Here is a 22,499-nt window from a genome sequence, read left to right as displayed (position 1 = left end):
CATCAGAGAAGAGAAGAGATATCGCTGTTATTCTGATTCAAGATTATTAACACAATAATGATGTGCACCAATAAATAATTTATAATAAACACTGCAATATTACATAAAGAAAGCATAATTACTTTTGATTTCATGGTGTCTTTAACGACTTCCTTCGACAGGAAAGCTTGAGGTTTAACCCCGGTGACACTGTGTGGGCTGCTAAACAGCGGATCCTGTGCACTTTGAGTCAGAATCTGAAGGATGTTCTGAACTACGGCCTCTTACATCCGGCCAGCGACGGCGGAGACGGGGAATTCCTGGATGAGGAGAGTCTGATCGGGGAACATCCACTAACGGCCTGCGAGGGCGTCCCGTCACTGGAGGTACAGGCCGATTCAGCAGCCGGCAGGGTGTCAGAGAAGCGGGGACACTTTATGATGTTTTATTAACAAAGTTTGGAAGGAACACGTTCAAAATATCTATTCAATCATCACGTCATTCCAATCATACATGCTTTTACTCCAAACTCACTTCATAACGACAGTTGAGCTCCTCCTTCTGTGAGATGAGGGATATGTGGAGTGTGTGTGAGACGCCCTCTGGTGTTCAAAGGGATATGTGGTGTGTGTGTGTGTGTGTGTGTGTGTGTGTGTGTGTGTGTGTTTGTGAGATTCCCTCTGGTGTTCAGAGGGATATGTGGAGTGTGTGTGAGACGCCCTCTGGTGTTCAGAGGGATATGTGGTGTGTGTGTGTGTGTGTGTGTGTGTGTGTGTGTGTGTGTGTGTGTGTGTGTGTGTGTGTGTGTGTGTGAGACGCCCTCTGGTGTTCAGAGGGATATGTGGTGTGTGTGTGTGTGTGTGTGTGTGTGTGTGTGTGTGTGTGTGTGAGACGCCCTCTGGTGTTCAGAGGGATATGTGGTGTGTGTGTGTGTGTGTGTGTGTGTGTGTGTGTGTGTGTGTGTGTGTGTGTGTGTGTGTGTGTGTGTGTGTGTGAGAGACGCCCTCTGGTGTTCAGAGGGATATGTGGTGTGTGTGTGTGTGAGATTCCCTCTGGTGTTCAGGGGGATATGTGGCGTGATTGAATAAACTTTAACTACGACTGGAGTCATATGGATTCATGCATGAATAACTACATGTTTGATACTTTATGCATAAATTAACATTTAGCATCATCATCATAAAATGCATTAGCATAACTTCCAACAGCACGATCACTTCAGACTACAGCACACACATCTTAATGGAACCATAAGAGCGTGAATGTCTTTATTCTGAGGGTTTATAAATATATGTTATCATGCAATTGCTGCAATGAAACGCTGAGAACCTTCTTTGTTCCTGCAGTTCCGCTACAAAACCAGACTGTACAATCAGTCCAGTGTGGATGAGAAGCAGATCGCCAGACTTCACACGAAGGTGAGTGCAAAGACGCATAAGATCCAGCGGATCTGGAGAGTTTTCTCCAACCTGACAGACACATGCGATTCATCGTACATCAGACTGATTAAAGTCATGAGAAACTCTTACTTTAAGTAATGTATCTGATATGAGCTGTTGATGCATCTCTGCAAGCATTTATGTTTCTAATGGCTTTATTTTTTTGTCTTATTGTCTCTCTCCAGGCCAGCTTGAGGAAGTTCATGGATTACATCCAGCATCATGAGATAGAGAAGTTCTCCAGAATGCTAGACAGAGGACTGGACCCAAACTACCAGGACACAGAGACCGGAGGTACTGGAGGAGCAGAAACACATGAGTCTGAGTCTGAGATCACCGTACCTGACCATCCGACTCATTCCCCGTACCTGACCATCCGACTCATTCCGACTCATTCCCCGTACCTGACCGTACCTGACCATCCGACTCATTCCCCGTACCTGACCATCCGACTCATTCCCCGTACCTGACCATCCGACTCATTCCCCGTACCTGACCGTACCTGACCATCCGACTCATTCCCCGTACCTGACCATCCGACTGACCATCCGACTCATTTCCCGTACCTGACCATCCGACTGACCATCCGACTCATTCCCCGTACCTGACCATCCGACTGACCATCCGACTCATTCCCCGTACCTGACCATCCGACTCATTCCCCGTACCTGACCATCCGACTGACCATCCGACTCATTCCCCGTACCTGACCATCCGACTCATTCCCCGTTCCGACTCATTCCCCGTACCTGACCATCCGACTCATTCCCCGTACCTGACCATCCGACTGACCACCCGACTCATTCCCCGTACCTGACCATTAAACTCATTCACCGTACCTGACCATCCGACTCATTCCCCGTACCTGACCATCCGACTGACCATCCGACTCATTCCCCGTACCTGACCATTATACTCATTCACCGTACCTGACCATCCGACTCATTCCCCGTACCTGACCATCCGACTCATTCCCCGTACCTGACCATCCGACTCATTACCCGTACCTGACCATCCGACTGACCATCCGACTCATTCCCCGTACCTGACCATTATACTCATTCACCGTACCTGACCATCCGACTCATTCCCCGTACCTGACCATCCGACTCATTCCCCGTACCTGACCATTATACTCATTCACCGTACCTGACCATCGGACTCATTCCCCATACCTGACCATCGGACTCATTCCCCATACCTGACCATTATACTCATTCACTGTACCTGACCATCCGACTCCTTCCCCATACCTGACCATTATACTCATTCACCGTACCTGACCATCCGACTCATTCCCCGTACCTGACCATCCGACTCATTCCCCGTACCTGACCCCGACTCATTCCCCGTACCTGACCATTATACTCATTCACCGTACCTGACCATCCGACTCATTCCCCGTACCTGACCATCCGACTCATTCCCCGTACCTCATTCCCTGTACCTGACCATCCGACACATTCACCGTACCTGACCATCCGACTCATTCCCCGTACCTCATTCCCCGTACCTGACCATCCGACTCATTACCCGTACCTGACCATCCGACTGACCATCCGACTCATTCCCCGTACCTGACCATTATACTCATTCACCGTACCTGACCATCCGACTCATTCCCCGTACCTGACCATCCGACTCATTCCCCGTACCTGACCATTATACTCATTCACCGTACCTGACCATTGGACTCATTCCCCATACCTGACCATCGGACTCATTCCCCATACCTGACCATTATACTCATTCACTGTACCTGACCATCCGACTCATTCCCCATACCTGACCATTATACTCATTCACCGTACCTGACCATCCGACTCATTCCCCGTACCTGACCATCCGACTCATTCCCCGTACCTGACCCCGACTCATTCCCCGTACCTGACCATTATACTCATTCACCGTACCTGACCATCCGACTCATTCCCCGTACCTGACCATCCGACTCATTCCCCGTACCTCATTCCCTGTACCTGACCATTCGACACATTCACCGTACCTGACCATCCGACTCATTCCCCGTACCTCATTCCCCGTACCTCATTCCCCGTACCTGACCATCCGACTCATTCACCGTACCTGACCATCCGACTCATTCACCGTACCTGACCATCCGACTCATTCACCGTACCTGACCATCCGACTCATTCACCGTACCTGACCATCCGACTCATTCACCATACCTGACCATCCGACATATTCACCATACCTGACCATCCGACTCATTCACCGTACCTGACCATCCGACTCATTCCCCGTACCTGACCATCCGACTCATTCCCCGTACCTCATTCCCCGTACCTGACCATTATACTCATTCACCGTACCTGACCATCCGACACATTCACCGTACCTGACCATCCGACTCATTCCCCGTACCTCATTCCCCGTACCTGACCATCCGACACATTCACCGTACCTGACCATCCGACACATTCACCGTACCTGACCATCCGTCTCATTCCCGTACCTGACCATCCGCCTCATTCCCCGTACCTGACCATCCGACTCATTCCCCGTACCTGACCACCCGACTCATTCCCCGTACCTGACCATCCGACACATTCACCGTACCTGACCATCCGACTCATTCACCGTACCTGACCATCCGACTCATTCCCCGTACCTGACCATCAGACACATTCCCCGTACCTGACCATTCTACTCATTCACCGTACCTGACCATCCGACTCATTCACCGTACCTGACCATTATACTCATTCACCGTACCTGACCATCCGACTCATTCCCCGTACCTGACCATCCGACACATTCCCCATACCTGACCATCCGACACATTCCCCATACCTAACCATCTGACTGATTTAACGAGGCGGCAGTGGCTCAGTGGTTCATGTAGGTTGTCTACAAACCAGAAGGTTGGTGGTTCAATCCCTGGTTCCACCTGACCAAGTGTCGAAGCAAGACACCTAACCCCAGCTGCTCCCGACGAGCTGGGTGGCGCCTTGCATGGCTGACACCGCCGTCGGTGTATGAATGTGTGAGTGAATGGGTGAATGTGAGGCTATATGTAAAGCGCTTTGGTGGCCATAGGTCTGTGAAAGCGCTATATAAATGCAGTCCATTTACCATTTACCATTTAACGTTCTGCCTTTGAGAATGTTCACTCTTTTTCCCTTACACTTTATTGATCATACCAGTTTATAAGACATGTCTGGATTTGTTCAATTCTCTCCATAGTCCATGAGTCCAATGTATTAATGAATTACAATGTTAATCATAGGAATTACAGACTTGTATTCATTTCAGTTAAAAATGGCATACAGCATTTGTTCAAAATATTTTCAGGGAAGAAAGACTCAAGCAGATGTTATGTGTGTGTGTGCGTGTGTGTGTGTGTGTGTGTCATAGAGACTCCACTCACCTGTGCGGCGCAGCTGGAGAATAAGCTGGAGTTTATTAAAGCTCTGAGGAACGGAGGAGCTCATCTGGACTTCAGGGATAAAGACGGCATGACGGCTCTTCATAAAGCTGCTTGCGCTAAAAACCAGCCAGCGATCAAGGTATACAACATGCATTATAATCATTCATCTCATTAACACACAAATTTTGCATTATTTCTAACAACCATTTTGCAGGTTCTAACAACTTCTATTTTATCGATTTTTGCTGGCATTTAAGCATATGATCAGTAAAAGCAAGTACTTGCCCTTTAGAAAACCAGCTAAATATGATACATTTTATATTTTTTAATTATATTTTATATTTCTATTTTATCTTACATTTATTTATTATATGGTTTGCAGTATTTTTGTTTTATAATGTACTATATTATAGCTGTATATCACTGCCATATGGACGTTACTGTGACACAATCATCTCTGACTGATAACAGAACACTAACTGTGACATTTTCTGTGAATCTGCTTTAAAAAAAACATGTATTATGAAAAACAATATGTTATTGTTCATAACCCCGGTTCCCTGAAACATCGAGTGGAGAGATTCACCTATGGGAAGGGCATTCGCACCTGACCTCTGCAGAAGCAGCCAATTACACCAAGTCTGGCGAGACAGACAGAAGCGCGTGTCCAATGCCAGCTAAAGGACCCGCCCCTTACCAAGTGTATAAAACACCTGCACGCGCTATTTTTCCTCAGTGAGCATATTAGCTTCTCACGCAGCAAGTGGGGCAAGCTTGGTGGATCTCTTCACTCGATGTTTCAGAGAACCGGGGTTACGAACAGTGACCTATTGTTCTCTTTCATCATCTCGTGTTTGAGATCCAACAATGGGAGACAGAGGACGGTCACCTGGAAAGGCGGTGCATGACACGTCACAAAGTAACAAACCACACACGGTGAGGGTGCCACACTAGCAACAAAGAATAACATGTGGTAACATGCATTCATGAATAAACCTGACCACACTCATAATGATGAATTATATGGTGCCAGGTGCAGGTTCAAAACATGCAAGGGATGGGCAAGAGATGAAAATCTGGTCGCTTTTTCTAAACGAGCTTGTCCTGTTTAAGTAAATCCGCAAGGCACGTACAGGACACAGAGAGTTCAACCTCTGATCCTCTGTGGAGGAGAAAGGAGGTGGGTGAAAAGCGGAAAGCTCAATCACCTCACACGTGAACGACAGGAAGCATTTTGGCATAAAGGCCGGGTTGGGCCTGAGAAAAAACGTATCTCCACTGAGAGAGAATTTAATGCATGAGGAATGAACAGAGAGTGTATGCAAATCACTGACGACACGTTTGGCTGACGCCAAGGCCAGGAGCTGAGCTGTATTGAAAGACAGAAGCTTAAGGGAAATATTTCCCAGGGGCTCAAACGGCTGTTGAGATGATGCCTCCAGCACCAAAGAGATGTCCCACTCAGGAACTGCTCTTCTCGTGACTGGAAGAGAGTGGCGCGTGCCCTTCATAAATCTACAAATAAGGGGGTATTGCCCCACTGTAGCAGCATCAAACCCCACATGACTTGTAGCAATAGCCACTAAATAGACCTTAATGGTAGAAAAGGATCTTCCACCATCCATAAGGTCCTGGAAAAAGCTTAAAATATCAGTGATTGAACACTGATATGATGTTAACTGTCGCCCTTCACACCACTCTTGGAACACACGCCACTTACAGTCGTATAGGGGCAGTGTAGAAGAGGCTCTGGCACTCTGAATGGTGGCAATAACATGTGGGGGGAGCCCCAATAAGAGGGTCCATGCGCGTAAAACTCAGCCATTCAATGCTGAGACGAGCAGCCGCTCGCTCACACACCTCGACAAGGACCCACCCGCGACTACTAAGGATTTCCTCGAATAAGCCCTCGTCAGACTGGTCAGCCCAACTGAGAGCAGGAATGCTCAGGGAGGTCCCCAGAGCTGCAACGCAGGTGTTTTATACACGGGTCCTTTAGCTGGCATTGGACACGCGCTTCTGTCTGTCTCGCCAGACTTTGTGCAATTGGATGCTTCTGCAGAGGTCAGGTGCAGATGCCCTTCCCATAAGTGGATCTCGAACACGAGATGATGAAAGAGAACACAATACAAAGAAACTTGATCTGAATTATAAAATAATAATGAGTCACCAAAAGGTACTTTGTTCGGGGAGCTGAAACTGCAGATGGGAAAGCAGAATGATGAATGGTGTATGTTCCCTGTTCCCTGTTCCAGACTCTGCTGGAGCTCGGCGCGTCTCCGGACTACAGAGACAGTCGTGGTCTGACGGCACTGTATCACACGGTCCTGGCGGACGGAGACACACACTGCTGTGAGCTGCTGCTGAACCAGCACGCCTCCGTCTGCTGCCAGGACGAGAACGGATGGCATGAGATCCACCAGGTGAACTTCAGTGATGTGTTCACACACATCCACAGCTTTATTACAGAGAGAAGGACCAGGATACACCGTCACACTAGTCTCAATTATACCTCATTACTATACTTCAACATTTACTCAGTTTTATCACAACAAAGTTATTATTGACACATATTATATGCCTATATACACTATATTGCCAAAAGTATTGGGACACCCCTCCATATCACTGAATTCAGGTGTTCCACTCACTGCCATGGCCACAGGTGTATAAATCAAGCGCTAGGCATGCAGACGCTTCTACACACATCTGTGAAAGGATGGGTCACTCTCAGGAGCTCAGTGAACTCAAGCGTGGTACCGTGATAGGTTGCCAGCTGTCCATGCATGACATTTCCTCATTACTGGAGGAACGGTCCTTGCCTGACTGCATTGTGCCAAGTGTAAAGTTTGGTGGAGGGGGGATTATGGTGTGGGGTTATTTTTCAGGGGTTGAGCTTGGCCCCTTAGTTCCAGTGAAAGGAACTCTTCCTGTTCCTGTTCCAGCATGACTGCGCTCCAGTGCACAAAGCAGGTCCATAAACACATGGATTAGGAGTTTTGTTTTCTGTGCAAGAACTTGACTGGCCTACACAATGTCCTGACCTCAACCCGATAGAACAGCTTTGGGATGAATTAGAGCGGAGACTGAGAGCTTCTCGTCCAACATCAGTGCCTGACCTCACTAATGCACTTCTAGAAGAATGGATAAAAAATTCCCATTAACACACTCCTAAACCTTGTGGAAAGCCTTCCCAGAAGAGTTGAAGCTGTTATAGCTTCAAAGGGTGGAGCAACTTAACCCTATAGATTAAGAATGGGATGCCATTAAAGTTAAAGTGCATGTAAAGGCAGACGTCCCAAAACGTTTGGCAATATAGTGTATATTAGTGAACAATATTTTGTAGTGCAAAGATTATATTAGTGTGTAACATGAACAAGTGCACAATAAACAAAATGGACAAAGAGCATAAACACGTTAAAACCAGAAAAAATATTCACAAACAACGAGTGACAAACCAATGAGAGAACGATCAATAAAGCAGATACTGAACATATTAGAGATCATGTTCTGTTTACACAAGCTGGGCTGTAAGTAGTTTATTCAAGAAACCCTCTGGGCGCCCATCTCAATGAGTCAAGAATATGTATAATTAGCCGTATATAAAACAATAACAGTCTATAGAATATCACCATGATGATAGCAAAGTGTGTGTGTGTGTGTGTGTGTGTGTGTGTGTGTGTGTGTGTGTGTGTGTGTGTGTGTGTGTGTGTGTGTGTGTGTGTGTGTGTGTGTGTGTGTGTGTGTGTGTGTTCTAACAGGCTTGTCGACACGGTCATGTCCAACACCTCGAGCATCTGTTGTTTTACGGAGCAGATATGAGCGCACAGAACGCTTCGGGAAACACGGCGCTGCACATCTGTGCTCTCTACAACCAGGTGTGTGTTCACAGCTGTAAACTTACCTACAGCATTTCATTATATACTGTTTAATAAACAGGTAAACTACTGAACTTTGGTCTGTGTTTAAGTGGGCTTTTGTTATATAACTGTGAGTCAGGAAGAATGATGCACACACGCAAATTCAGTTTATTACCTTGGAAGTGTAATTACCTTAGAGAGTAATACTGATGTTTCGTTAGAAAAAAAATGTGTAGGTTTCATAAATGTTGACTGTTTTGAGCAGTCATGAGTTATAAGTTTCAAATGAGTTTAAATCCATTGAAGTCAATGGAGATTATAGTAATTCTCATATTATATGTTCATATAAATTTAATCTAATGATATATTCAAATACAATTTCTCACTTCAAAAAAGATATTTTCTTGCACCACACTGGTTTTTGCTGTAGTTCCTGAAAATATAGCATGGTAAAAACATGGTCGGAATAAAATCTTTAAAACTTTAATGCATTCACTCATTAATGAGAAGTTGCTGATTAGATACAATATGGTTTTATTTGTAAAATGCTAAGTTATGACTGTTTTATAAGCTCAAGTTCAAAAGAAGTATACAGTGTTTTATAGAATGTTAGAATGATATTAGATTAGATTAGATTAGATTAGATTAGATTCAACTTTATTGTCATTACACAAGTACAGGTACAAGGCAACGAAATGCAGTTTAGGTCTAACCAGAAGTGCAATAGCAGCAAGTGCAGGATATACAGTGGTTCCATAAGTGCAGAACATGGATATGTACTGAATAAATATAGAGTTGAATACTATTATAAACAAAAATGTACAGATAGATTTGTCCTATGAATATAATATACAGATAACTATTACTGTGAACAGAATTTACAGCTAGATATGTACTTAATATAATATACAGATGGCTATTACTATAAACAGAATTTTTACAGATAGATATGTACTATGAATATATATACAGATGGCTGTTACTATAAGCAGAATGTGAGCATAATATACAGATGGCTATTACTATAAACAGAATTTTACAAATAGATATATGTATAAGTTAGGCTAAGATGAGCAGTATAACAATGGATTTAAAGTAGTGCAAATAAAGTTTGGACAGAAGCTATCCGAGTAAAAGTGCAGTGGAAAGTAATTGCATATTACAGTTAAAGTATGGTATTGCAAATGTATATGTAAACAGTCGGTACTGTAAATAAACAGTCGGCAGTGCAAATTGAGCATATTCCAGTCAAGGTAGTAGTGCAAGATGCATATGTAAACAGTTGTTACTATAATAACAGTCAGCAGTGCAAATGAACAGTATAGTATTGCAAATAACAAAATGGAGGCAGGTGTGAGGAGGGAGAGGAGAGTCAATCAGTATATGAGGGGAGTGGGATCAATGAGGGTTAGAGTTTAATAAAGAGACAGCTCTGGGGAAAAAACTGTTCTTTAGTCTGCTGGTCCTGGTCCGGAGGCACCTGAAACGCCTGCCGGAGGGCAGGAGAGAAAACAGTCTGTGGGCTGGGTGAGAGGAGTCCTTAAGGATGCTGCGAGCTCGATGCAGACAGCGTTTCCTCTGGATGTGCTCGATGGCAGGTAGTGGAGTCCCAGTGATGCGCTGGGCGGTTTTCACCACCCGCTGCAGTGCCTTGCGCTCTGCAACAGAACAGCTCCCATACCACACTGTAGCACAGTTGGTCAGGATGCTTTCTATTCCACAGCGATAGAAGTTCACCAGGATAGTGGAGGAAAGCTGATTCTTCCTCAGTGTATTAGAATAGATATTAGAATAAAACTAAATGTTGAGGTAGCAATTTGGTTTTATATGAATTCCAATGTCTATGGCAACATCCTAAACTGTATAATGATGGTAAAAAAAATTTACTTTACAAGTTTTGAACATAAAACGTTTTACAAAAAAGATAAACCTCACATTTCATCATTTAAACCATTGTTTTTTAAAAAAGGGGTGAGTCAGAATTATAAATGATTATATTTTGTGTTCAATAATATCAATTATTGTCCCTGCATTGATCTGAACAAAAGCAGCAGATGGGCTTAATTAAAGTGCAGATTCACTTTCTGACAGTAGGGGGCGCTAATGGAAAAGCAAACAGTCTTTTACTCAAAGGGTTTTAGGGATTACACAGAGGTAGGATGAAAATAAAATGCCTTCAAAACCTTTCTGAACATAATAGAGTAGTGTGAAAAAAGTGGTAGCTTTTTCAAATCTTGTGACAGCAGAACACAAAGAAATTACTAGAATAAAATACTGATTATTTCATGTCTTTTGAGTCTTGTGCAACTGGTCAGAAATATCAGCTGTAGAGGCGTGATGTTGTTAGAGATTGAGAATGTGTTTATGACTGCAGGAGAAGTGCACGCATGTGCTGCTGGTCAGAGGAGCCGACAAGGAGGTGAAGAACCACAACAGCCAGAGTCCGTTTCAGGTACCGTCCTCATTCATGCTCCCGGAACATTTCAAATGGCTGAACACTTTCCATTTCAGCGTGTTTCGCTGGAACATCCGACAGCTTCAACTTCCACTACTGTTTAACTACTGTTGCTGTGGAAGCTGGTTTACACCATGGAATAAAAAAAGTAAATTCTGAATTCTGAGATATAAACTCGCAATTGCTAAATAAAAATTTGATTTGCGAGATTAAAGGTCTCAGTTCCCTTTTTTTTTTCTGTGGCGGAAATCAGCGTCTGCTTGAAGTGTGCTTACTTTTTAGGCAAGGCAAGGCAAGGCAAGGCAAGTTTATTTATATAGCACATTTCATACACAATGGCAATTCAAAGTGCTTTACATAGAAGAAATTAAAATAATAAAAAGAAACATGAATAATTAAAACAGTTTAAAAAAATAAAATGAAATACAAGACAGTACAGTCGGACGAACAGCGGCACAGTGCTCATTCAGTAAATGCATAGCTAAACAGAAGTGTTTTGAGTCTGGATTTGAATGTGACCACTGTAGGAGCACCTCTGATCTCTTCTGGAAGCTGGTTCCAGCTGCGGCTGGCATAATAGCTAAAAGCAGACTCACCATGTTTAGAATGAACCCTTGGTATTTCTAGCTGATATGATCCTAATGATCTGAGTGATCTGTTGGGTTTATATTCAGTGAGCATATCTGCAATGTATTGAGGTCCTAGGCCATTGAATGATTTATATACCAGTAATAATACTTTGAAATCAATCCTAAATCTAACTGGGAGCCAGTGTAAAGACCTGAGGACTGGTGTGATATGTTCATATTTTCTGGTTCTGCTCAGAATCCTGGCGGCAGCGTTCTGTATGAGCTGCAACTGTCTTATGGTGTTTTTGGGTAGGCCAGTGAGGAGTCCATTACAATAATCCACCCTGCTGGTGATGAAAGCATGCACAAGTTTCTCTAAGTCTTGTCTGGAAACAAAGCATCTAATTCTTGCAATATTTTTCAGATGATAGTATGCTGATTTAGTTATTGCTTTGACATGACTACTGAAACTAAGGTCTGACTCTAGTGTCACACCAAGATTCCTGACTTGATTTTTAGTTGTTTGACCCCTAGAGAGAAGGTATGCGTTCACCTTGAGAACCTCATCTTTGTTTCCAAACGCAATAACTTCAGTTTTGTCTTTGTTTAATTGAAGAAAGTTTTGACACATCCAACTGTTGACTTCATCAATGCATTGGCACAGGGAGTCAATGGGGCTGTAATCGTTAGGCGATAGGGCTAAGTACAGCTGTGTGTCGTCTGCATAGCTGTGGTAAGCAATTTGGTTCTTTCTCATTATTTGGCTCATTGGGAGCATATACAGGTTGAACAGGAGTGGCGCAAGAATTGAGCCTTGAGGGACTCCGCATGTCATGGATGTCCACTCAGACTTATGGTCTCCTATACTCACATAATAACCTCTCCCATCTAAGTATGACCTGAACCATTTTAGGACTATCCCAGAAAGCCCCACCCAGTTTTCCAGCCTGTCAAGAAGTATGTTATGATCGACAGTGTCAAATGCAGCACTGAGGTCGAGTAGTACCAGCACTGATCATTTGCCTGAATCAGTATTTAAGCGAATATCGTTTATTATCATTATGAGCGCTGTCTCTGTGCTGTGGTGCGGTCAGAAACCAGATTGAAAATTATCAAAGTATCCATTCGAGCTTAAGAATTTGTTCAGCTGATTGAAGATAACTTTTTCAATGATCTTGCCTATGAAAGGAAGATTTGAGATCGGTCTATAGTTGCTTAATATGGTCTTATCCTGATTGCTCTTTTTCAGGAGGGGCTTGACAACTGCAGTTTTCAGGGAGTTTGGAAAACTCCCAGAGAGAAGTGAGGCATTTACCACTTCTAGAAGATCTGCTTCTAAACTGTTTAACACACTTTTGAAAAAAGATGTGGGAAGTGTGTCAAGAGCACAGGTTGATGTTTTAAGGTGCTGTACGGTTTCTACCAAAATTTTGCCATCAATTTTTTTGAAATCAGACAAAGTTACTACTTTTTCAGGTGGTCTGATCTGTCTGACCCCAGCACAACTCAAGGATGTGCTGATCACCTTTCTGATATTATTGATTTTGTCAGAGAAGAAAGAAGCAAACTCACTGCACTTGCTGTTTGAGAGCATTTCACTGGGAATCTGGCTTGGGGGGGTTGTCAGTCTCTCTACAGTAGCAAAAAGAGTGCGTGTGTTGTTTAAATTGCAGTTTATAATATTTGAGAAGAAAGTCTGTCTAGCTTTGCCTAGTTCCATATTGAAAGCATGAAGGCTGTCTTTGTAGATGTTATAATGGACTACAAGTTTTGTCTTCCGCCACATGCGCTCTGCTTTTCTGCATTGTCTTTTCATATTTTGCACTGCTGTTGAGTTTCTCCAAGGTGCTTTTTGTCTGCCACTCTTCTTCCTGACTTTCACAGGAGCAATATCATCAATTGCACTTTTAACTTTTGAGTTAAAAGAATCAAGGAGAAAATCAACAGAGTCAGCAGATATGCTTGGTGTTAAGGATATAGCCTTCATAAATAGTAGACTAGTGTTCTCATTTAAGCATCTCTTCTTGACAGACACAGATCTAGCTTCAGTGGCAGGAGAGATCAATATATCAAAGAAAATACAGAAATGATCAGACAGTGCTACATCCTTAATAACAATCGATGAGATGTTTAGACCCTTACTGATAAGTAAATCTAGAGTGTGTCCATGATTGTGTGTGGGTCCATGTACATGCTGAGTCAGATCAAAAGTTTTTAAAACAGTTTTGATTTCTTTTGCCATATTGTTTTCTGCATTATCTATGTGAATGTTCAAATCTCCAGCAATGGCAAAACAGTAAAACTCTGAGGTAATTGTTGATAACAGTTCTGTAAATTCCTCAGCAAAGGCTGGAGAGTATTTTGGAGGCCTGTAAATAATGATAAGTAAAATACGTGGAGCACCTTTTAATACAATACCCAGATATTCGAAAGACGTGTAGTTCCCAAATGATATTTGCTTACATTGATAGATATCTTTAAAAAGAGCAGCTAGACCCCCACCTCTCTTAACAGCTCTGCAGACACTCATAAAAGTAAAGTTAGGAGGGGATGTTTCATTGAGGATTGTTGCACTGCAGCTGTCTTCTAGCCAGGTTTCATTTAGAAGCATAAAATCCAGGTTGTTTGTGGTTATTAAGTCATTGACTAGAAGTGATTTATTTTTAAGTGAGCGGATGTTTAAAATTGCTAACTTAACAGTCTTACTTTTTTTCCCTACACCAATCTTAGTTAGACGTGCAATAGGCACCAGATTAGTTGAGTTTGCTGTACGGCTATTGAAGGCCTTAGACTTTCTATCTTGTAATAGAACAGCAATAGAGAAAGATACAGGTACACTGGGTTCCCGCTTGTTCTGTAAACATTTGAGAAAGTTACTGTTATCAAAGCGGGGACCCGACATACATCACTGAGAGCTGGTATCAGTTGTTTTTGGTTGACCTCGAGCAGATGGAGGAGGGTGTGGGCCCTGGCGTTGTGGCAGAGGCCGAAGAGCTCTCACAGAGGCAGAGGGAGGGTGAGCTGGGCCTGCAGGCTTTGGTGGTAGCGGTGCCCGACGTTTTTTGGTTGATATCTGGGGGCTTGCAGCAAAAGAGTGTGATAGTCTGGTTCCAGCATGCACTAGTTCTTCCATTTTCTGTGAGAAGCACAGGAGTGGAGTTGGTGGCGAGAGGGAGAAGGTGTCTGGTGAAAGGGGCTGTTGCTCTGGTGTTATAGGAGGCTGTGATATGCTGTCCTGGCTTCCCTGGCTGTTTTCCAGGAAGTCGTCCTTGGGTGCTGAATCTTGGAGCAGTTCTAATATGTCTGTCTGTAGTGAGCTCTGTGGGCAGGGCTCAGCTGAGATTGTGTCCGTGAGCAGAGGTTGTTGTGGCTCAGTGGTGTTATCATTGTCCTTGTGTGATATGTCAACATCATGTCCATTCTGAAGTGAAGTCCTGTGGTCATTCATACTGTGTCCAGGTGTGTGTGTGCCATTCTGATTGAGTGGATTGGCACACACTGCAGAAGGATGATTGAGGGAGAAGTAGATATTGTCCTTTAACACTCTTGAACCAAGTTTGTTTGGGTGATGGCCATCCCGATGAAATAGTTGTCTCTGACTCCAGAAGAGATTGAAGTTGTCAATGAAGTTTACTCCTTTTATATTGCAGGTTTTTTTGCAGCCATGTATTAATCCCAAGCAACCGTGAAAACTTGTTTGTTCCTCTTGCTGGGAGTGGTCCACTGATGAATGTCTGAACTTTCAGTTTTTTAAGTGTTTCAAAAAGTTCATTGAAATCCTTCTTAAGGAGTTCTGACTGCTCTTTATGAATGTCATTCTTCCCCACATGAATGATGAGTCGATTTGCAGTCTTATGTTTCATCAGAATGTTCTGAAGTTCCCTGTTTATATCAGAAGTTGTTGCTTGAGGAAGGCAGCATGTAGTTGTATCCCTGCTGCTAATGTTTCTGATTATGGAGTCCCCCACTATCAGAGTCCTGGGCTCGGCTGTGTTCTGAGCTGAGTGCCGCTGTCTGCTCGACCTTGAGCGCCAGTTAGCATCAGTGTTAGCTACTGGCTGATACAGTCTGTGTTCGATCACATTCATCACGTCTGGGGATTCCTCATTTACATGCATTAGTACTTCAAATCTGTTCTCAAGATGTATAGGTGTTGGCAGGAGACCAGTGTTTGTAATCCTTGTCAGAGCTGTATCTGGGGTAGAGGATGCTACTAATATGTGAGGCTCGTGACAATCTGATGTCTCGAGTGCCTTTGGGTCTCGCTCCCTGTTTGTGCCATCGATTTGTAAGTCGATCGGCTTGTTTCTCTACCTGTCGAGGAGCACTAGTTTCATGGGACTCACCGGCTATATGCTGAGGGTGTCCATGACGAAGCTCTGTTGTGTGTTCCGTCTGGTTTGGTGGTCCCGTAAATAACTTTGTTTCAAGAACTGCAATCCTTTGTAAAAGTCTGTGGCAGTTAGTGCAGCAAGTAGATTCCAGAAGAGGCATTTTCTCTCTTATCCTTGTAGGCAGTTGTGTTTTCCTTTCCCCGGAATGTAAGCTGGTCGGGTAGAAGAATTCTGCGTTTTTGTGGTAATTCAAACTTTGTCGTTTGAGCACTGTGCTGATTTGCTGAAGTTAAAATTAGGTGATAAAAGGAACTAAAATATAAAAATATAGAAGATAAAATATAAAAGCGATAGAGCAAAGCGCGGAGCAGTAAGCAAGAGCGTCCGAACAGTAGCTGAGCAGGAAGCGAAATTTTACTGTAAAGCATCACTGTATATTTTAGATTTACACATTAAAGAGGCATGCATTATTATTTATATCACTGAATTCTATTTTATATTATATATGGATTAAGAATGGCAGCGTAGTTCCCTTTTGGGGAAACTCATGCTGTGTCGAATGACGACACGTTGGGGAACAGCGTATGAAGCACGTGTGAAACTAGTTCAATCCTGATTGGTGCTTCGTCATGACGTAACGTGACGGCATACGCAGAAGCCTCAAACGGACGCCGCACACAATAGTGTTAGCTTCTGCTCTTCAGCAAGCGTTCTCTGTTTGATCTTGTCCGCAATTATTTGGTGTTGTTTGTCCTAAGACATTTACATTTACATTTACATTTAGTCATTTAGCAGACGCCTTTGTCCAAAGCGACTTACAAATTAGGACAAAATTCAGCGAGTCATCATAAAGAGGCAAAAGCAACAACAACGCAAGAAGTGCTCAAAATACGAAGTTCAGGTATTATTCAGAGTAGCATAAGCCTGATAAGTGATGTTTCAAAGGGAAAGGAATTTTTTTTTTTTTTTTTTTTTTTTTTTTCTTCTATAAGGTTAAGTGCTCACGGAAGAGATTGGTTTTCAGCTGTCTTTTGAATGTTGTCAGGGATTCTGCATTCCGGATGAGGGTGGGGAGAGCGTTCCACCAGCATGGAACTGTGAATGAGAATGTTCTGGAAAGTGATTTGAACACTAAGAAAAGTGTGCAATGCATATAAAATCAATATAAGCATGGTGAGAACTAGGCAGTTCAAGCAGTGTGTGCCTCCCTGTCCCAGACACATCACAGGCGGGGACACACAAGCTTTGTGTTCTCTGCCTCGGAGCCCATGAGACAGGCCAGGCTTAAGATCAGGCCCGTGGCGTTTACAGTCGTAGGGATCGCAAGTAGATTAGAGTTTGAGATGGCTTCGGCCCTTTCTCAGCTCTCACCAGCTGGCTCTAGCGCTCTCACTCTGGATACGGATACAGAGCACAGACTCCACGTCTGCCTTTCTTTCCCGATCTCCACACTGAGGTGTCGAGGTTGTGGAAAAAGCTGTTCTCGTCCCGTCTTTCCAACCCCAACTTTTCATAATTATGCATCCATTGTGGGCTTGAAAGAGAAAGGCTACGGGATGATGCCATGGGTTGAAGAGACACTGGTATCTTATCTCTCATCTGATGTTGAATCATCTCTTACAGCCCTGATGCTGCCCACCAAACCCAAAGTATATGGTGGCGGGGCGGCCAGGTGCTTTCCTGCACACATTGGCCATCATGCTGGCAATACCAGGCCAACCTCGGGCCCAACAACATTAAGGAGCTGCGTCGGGCAACATACCTGTCTCTCCAGGCCGTCCATCGTCCTCTCCATGGCAGCGTTGGAGGCTACGGAGAGACATCTTTGGCTAAACCTCACGGGCATCAAGGAGAAGGACAAATCTTTCCTGGTTGGTGTTCACCTTCTGGCCTCTTCGGCGATGGCGTAAACTCTGTCGTCGAGAGATCTCAGGAGGCAAAGCGCCAGTCGACAGCCTTTAAGAGGTTTATTCCCCACCGCTCTAAATCTTTTGGTGCTGCTGCCAGGGAGCCTCCTCATCACTGCAGCCGGAGGAGGAGAGTGTTGCCTTTCGAAGGTTGGTGGTTCCATCCCCGGTTCCACCTGACCAAGTGTCGAGGTGTCCATGAGCAAGACACCTAACCCCAGCGGCTCCCGACGAGTTGGATGGCGCCTTGCATGGCTGACACCGCCGGCGGTGAATGAGTGAGTGAATGAATGGGTGAAAGTGAGGCAATGGTGGCCATGGGTCTGTTGAAAGCACTATATAAATGCAGTCCATTTACCATTTTACCATTTAAGAGAACACTCACTGTCATCCACTTTGGTTCTCCCTCACTGGATGCTATGGTACAGACGTGGCCGAGGCTGCGCCTATACACATTTCCCCCGATCGCTCTGCTCCCGGGAGTTCTAGAGAGGGTTCACCTGGACGGGGTCAGTCTACTCTTGGTAGCCCTGTTCTAGCCGACCCAAGTCTAGTTTTCAGACATCATGGCGCTCTTAGCAGGCCCTCCATGGGAGATGCCCATCAGAAGGGACCTCCTGTCTCAAGCGGGGAGCTTGATGCACACCCCCGGCCGGAGCTTTGAAAGTGGTGGGTCTGGCCCCTGAGGGGGACAAACTCTTAGGCACTGGTCTCTCAACCGAGGTTGCTGAGACCATCCTAAACTCTAGAGCTCCCTCCACGAGGAAACTACATGCCTTAAAGTGGAATGTGTTCACTTTATGGTGCAGAGAACGCAAGTTGGACTCAGGGAACTGCCCAGTGGCTTCAGTGCTGGAGATCCTGCAAGAACTTGTCTTTTCCTGTCCACACTTAAGGTTTATGTGGTAGCCATAGCTGGTGGTGGGCCCTCGGGGAGACAGCACCTGATTATTTGTTTCCTTCGTGGTGCTCGGAGGATGAGGCCTGTCGTCCTAGCCAGGGTTCCTGTTTGGGGCCTGGCTGTGGTTCTGGAAGGGTTATCCCTGGCACCCTTCGAACGCATTAACAGGGTGTTGGAAAAGTTACCTTTAAGATGGCTTTCTTGCTAGCTATTACGTCCCTCAAGAGAGTTGGGGACCTGCAGGCTCTCTCTGTTTCTCCCTCCTGTCTTGAGTTCGCTCCTGGGAAGGTCAAAGCCGTTCTCCACCCTAGGCTGAGCTATGGGCCCAAGGTGCCAACTAATTCAATTCAATTCACATTTATTTGTATAGCACTTTTCACAATACTCATCATTTCAAAGCAGCTTTACAGAAAGTGCATGAGTCCATATTACAATTTAGAGTGTTCTGTTATCAGGGGTAACTGTCTATACGTTTATTTCAGAAACGTCACAGTTAGCTAAAAATATATTAATTTAAACAATGTTGTAATTTAATGCAGAAACAATGAGCTCATTGAAGTAATGAATACTTGTTTGTTAACAAATGATTATGACATTTAGAAAATATAACATTGGTGCATGTTGATTCGGAGTTCGCGCCATCTCTTCATATGTGTTGGGCATCTGAAGTGGCACCTAACCCATCTAGTGTGGCACACGCTGTGGTCTTGTAGGCCTTTCATCCTCCACCTCATGTGTCGGCAGACCAGGAGAAGCTTCATTTACTGTGCCCTGTTCGGTCTCTAGAGGCCTACGTGCGAAGGTCCTCTCAATGGAGGAATCTGGACCAGCTATTTGTGTGCTTTAGGTCACTTTAGTAGTTAGTTTAAATTTTGTTTAGTTCCCCCTCCTCAAAGCAAACAATTAGCGGATGGATTGTTGAGGCAATTTCTACAGCTTATGAGGTGTGCAATCTGCCTTTGTAAGGGTCATTCAACTAGACCAATGGCATCCTCCAGGGCCCTTAATCGAGAGTCTCCCTACAGGAGGTCTGTGATGCTGCTGGCTGGGCCTACCCACTATGGAGTTAATATTGTGCCATAATTAAACAAACAAATCCAGCATTTTGCAAACAAACTCGATCTGCTTTACAAAGGAAAACTCGACTCAGAAACAAACAGAAAGCAATGTACAAGTACAAAGGTCAATTTGAGCGAAAATGCAGTGGAGTAACACATATGGATTGTGTTTTGAAAATTAAAATAAATGAGCCTAGATAATATTTCACAAATAAATACAAACCATCCTACAAATTGCATGTAACCTTTGAATAAATACCAAATCTAGAGCATACAAATGCATATCTGACTGTTATGATTGTGAGACACTTGGCTCGATTTTCTCACAAATGCAGTTGAGCAACTTCCTCTTCTTAAACAGTAGATGGCGCTAAGCTAGGGGATTAATTTAGCGCTAGTCTCCCGGGAGAAGCACTGATTTGAAACTTGCCTTTGCCAGAACTGAGGGAAATGACCGGTGAACAGGCGTGTTTCTGTCTTACTGTATCTATAATTAACCTTTTTGAGGTTTTCTTTTGCAAAATGTTTATAACATATCTAGACAGATTAGCATTCAGTAGCAATTCACTCTCTCTAGGATAGGGGGATCTATAAGCTGAAAGCTCTGCCATTATATGTTGCTTTTTTACATTTTTACATTAATTGAATATGTCTATTTCTTTCATTGTCCATTAATTATTGAGAACATTTCATTTCATTGAAAGGAGGGTCCCACTTATTTATTTATTTAGTTGGAATTCAGTCAGCTTACCTGTTAATGTAATAAAATAATTAATGAACAAAACAAACAATATACAATTGTTTCTTAACTTGCCTGTGACGTATGCAGTGCCCAAATTATTATTTTGGACAGACAAATGAAACCCTCCTTTCAATTAAATGAAATGTTCTCATTAATTTATGGAGAACGAAAGAAATAGACTCGTTCAGTGTAGACATAATCACTAATTTAGTAATTTCGCACGCGTCCGGTGTAGAAATAATGTAAAAAAACAACATATGGCAGAGCTTTCAGCTTATAGATTCCCCTATCCTAGAGAGAGTGAATTGTAAGTGCTAATGTGGTTCTCTTACGAGAGGTCTCTCGTACTGCGTAAGATATCTTACGCTAGGGGAAAATCCTTTTTCCGCGAGATATTGAAGCCAAAAATTATCCTTAATTTTGTAATAATGCAAAACGCGTTGCGGCAGCATGCAGACATAGGCGAGGCAGCTCGCGCACCTATTGGCTGCTCTGCGGCAACTGCAGCAGCCTATCGAGCGAGGCCTGGCGTCCCGCCGAAACGGGCGTGGTCTAGGCCTATAAATACCGCTCGCAGGCAGCTATTATCTGATTTTTCATTCTTCAAGCGAAGCACACGCATCGCTGGAGCTGGAGAAGAAGCCGCGCCGTCTGAGAGAGAGCACCTTCAGCGGGACGAGTCACTGAAGTCGCTGGCCACGCCGCCTTCCTTGCCTTCCTGCTGCGCTTTCCGGCGCTTATATCTTTTGATTACTCTGTACTCTGTGTGTGTGTCGCCGCCGCGACACACATTCTAAAAGAGCTAGCGTCTTTTTCAAGATGCCTTCCGGCGGCTCGCGCAGAGCCACACTCAGTGACGGGGACCGCCATGTTGTTTGCGTTTCCTGCCTGGGTGAGGAACATGCAGTTCTCGCGCTCGCTGACGGCGGCTGCCCTCACTGCGAGCTGATGACCATGGCGACTCTGAGGGCTCGCCTGGCTTTCTTCACCGAGACTGCTCCCCCGCCCGCCGCGGTGTCGCGCTGTAAAAAGCGCCGTGCCCAGCGGGTCCCGGAACCTTCCCCCAGCCGCCAAAGCTCGCCGGTTCGCCCGCCTGCTTCACCGGCTTCGTCGGCTTCTCTTCCTGACGGACAGCGGCCGCTGTCTGCCGCCGCTTCCGTCGACATCGCTGACGAGGAAGCCCTGCTGGGAGAGGGTGATTCCTGCTCTATCCTGGCGTCAGGCAGTGAGGATTGGGCGGGCTCTGAGGATCTTGCGCCCCCTGCCCGCACATCGTCAGGCAAGAGAGCGTCCATCGAGACGGAGCTCATGCGGATACTCGCACAGGCCTCGGCGAGCCTCGGCCTCGAGTGGTCTTCGCCCGAGCAGCCCGCTCACAACCGGCTGGATGGCTTTTTCCTGCCTGGGGAGCACGCTTCACCTGCGTCCAAACCAGCGCCCTTTCTTCCTGAGCTACACGAAGAAGTCGCTAAGTCCTGGAACACCCCCTATTCAGCTAGAGTGCGTCCTGCTGTTTCTTTGGCATTCTCTGCAGTTGACGATGCCAAGAACAGGGGATACCTTTCGCTGCCGCCGGTCGAAGAGGCGATAGCGGCCCACTTATGTCCGCCATCCGCTGGAGGCGCGCTAAGCTGGCCCTACCCTCTAAAGCTTGCCGCACGACGTCAAGCCTGCTCCGCCGCGCTTTCTCCGCCGCCGGGCAAGCTGCGTCAGCGCTGCACACCATGGCCACGTTGCAGATCTTCCAGGCCGATCTCCTCCGAAAGCTGGATGAGAAAGGATCTGACGCGATCTGCGTGCCGGATTTAAGAAGCGCCACGGACCTCGCTCTCCGTGCCACTAAGTCCGCAGCACAGGCCATTGG

The 22,499-nt window shown here is 45.0% G+C and overlaps 1 protein-coding gene across 1 annotated transcript in view; it reads left to right on the top strand.

The window, feature by feature from the left end:
• shank2a (SH3 and multiple ankyrin repeat domains 2a) overlaps positions 1-22,499 on the top strand; it is a 78,094-nt gene that overhangs the window by 5,441 nt on the left and 50,154 nt on the right. Inside the window, exons 3-9 of the mRNA XM_082182140.1 lie at positions 162-365; positions 1,326-1,397; positions 1,604-1,712; positions 4,797-4,948; positions 7,065-7,232; positions 8,571-8,687; positions 11,044-11,121. Coding sequence (XP_082038266.1) covers positions 162-365; positions 1,326-1,397; positions 1,604-1,712; positions 4,797-4,948; positions 7,065-7,232; positions 8,571-8,687; positions 11,044-11,121 — 900 coding nt within the window. The remainder of the gene's footprint in view (positions 1-161; positions 366-1,325; positions 1,398-1,603; positions 1,713-4,796; positions 4,949-7,064; positions 7,233-8,570; positions 8,688-11,043; positions 11,122-22,499) is intronic.

This window comes from Leuciscus leuciscus (genome assembly GCF_965113295.1).
Source record: "Leuciscus leuciscus genome assembly, chromosome: 10".
Taxonomy (NCBI): Eukaryota; Metazoa; Chordata; class Actinopteri; order Cypriniformes; family Leuciscidae; genus Leuciscus; species Leuciscus leuciscus.
This window is presented reverse-complemented; position numbering and strand designations above follow the sequence as displayed.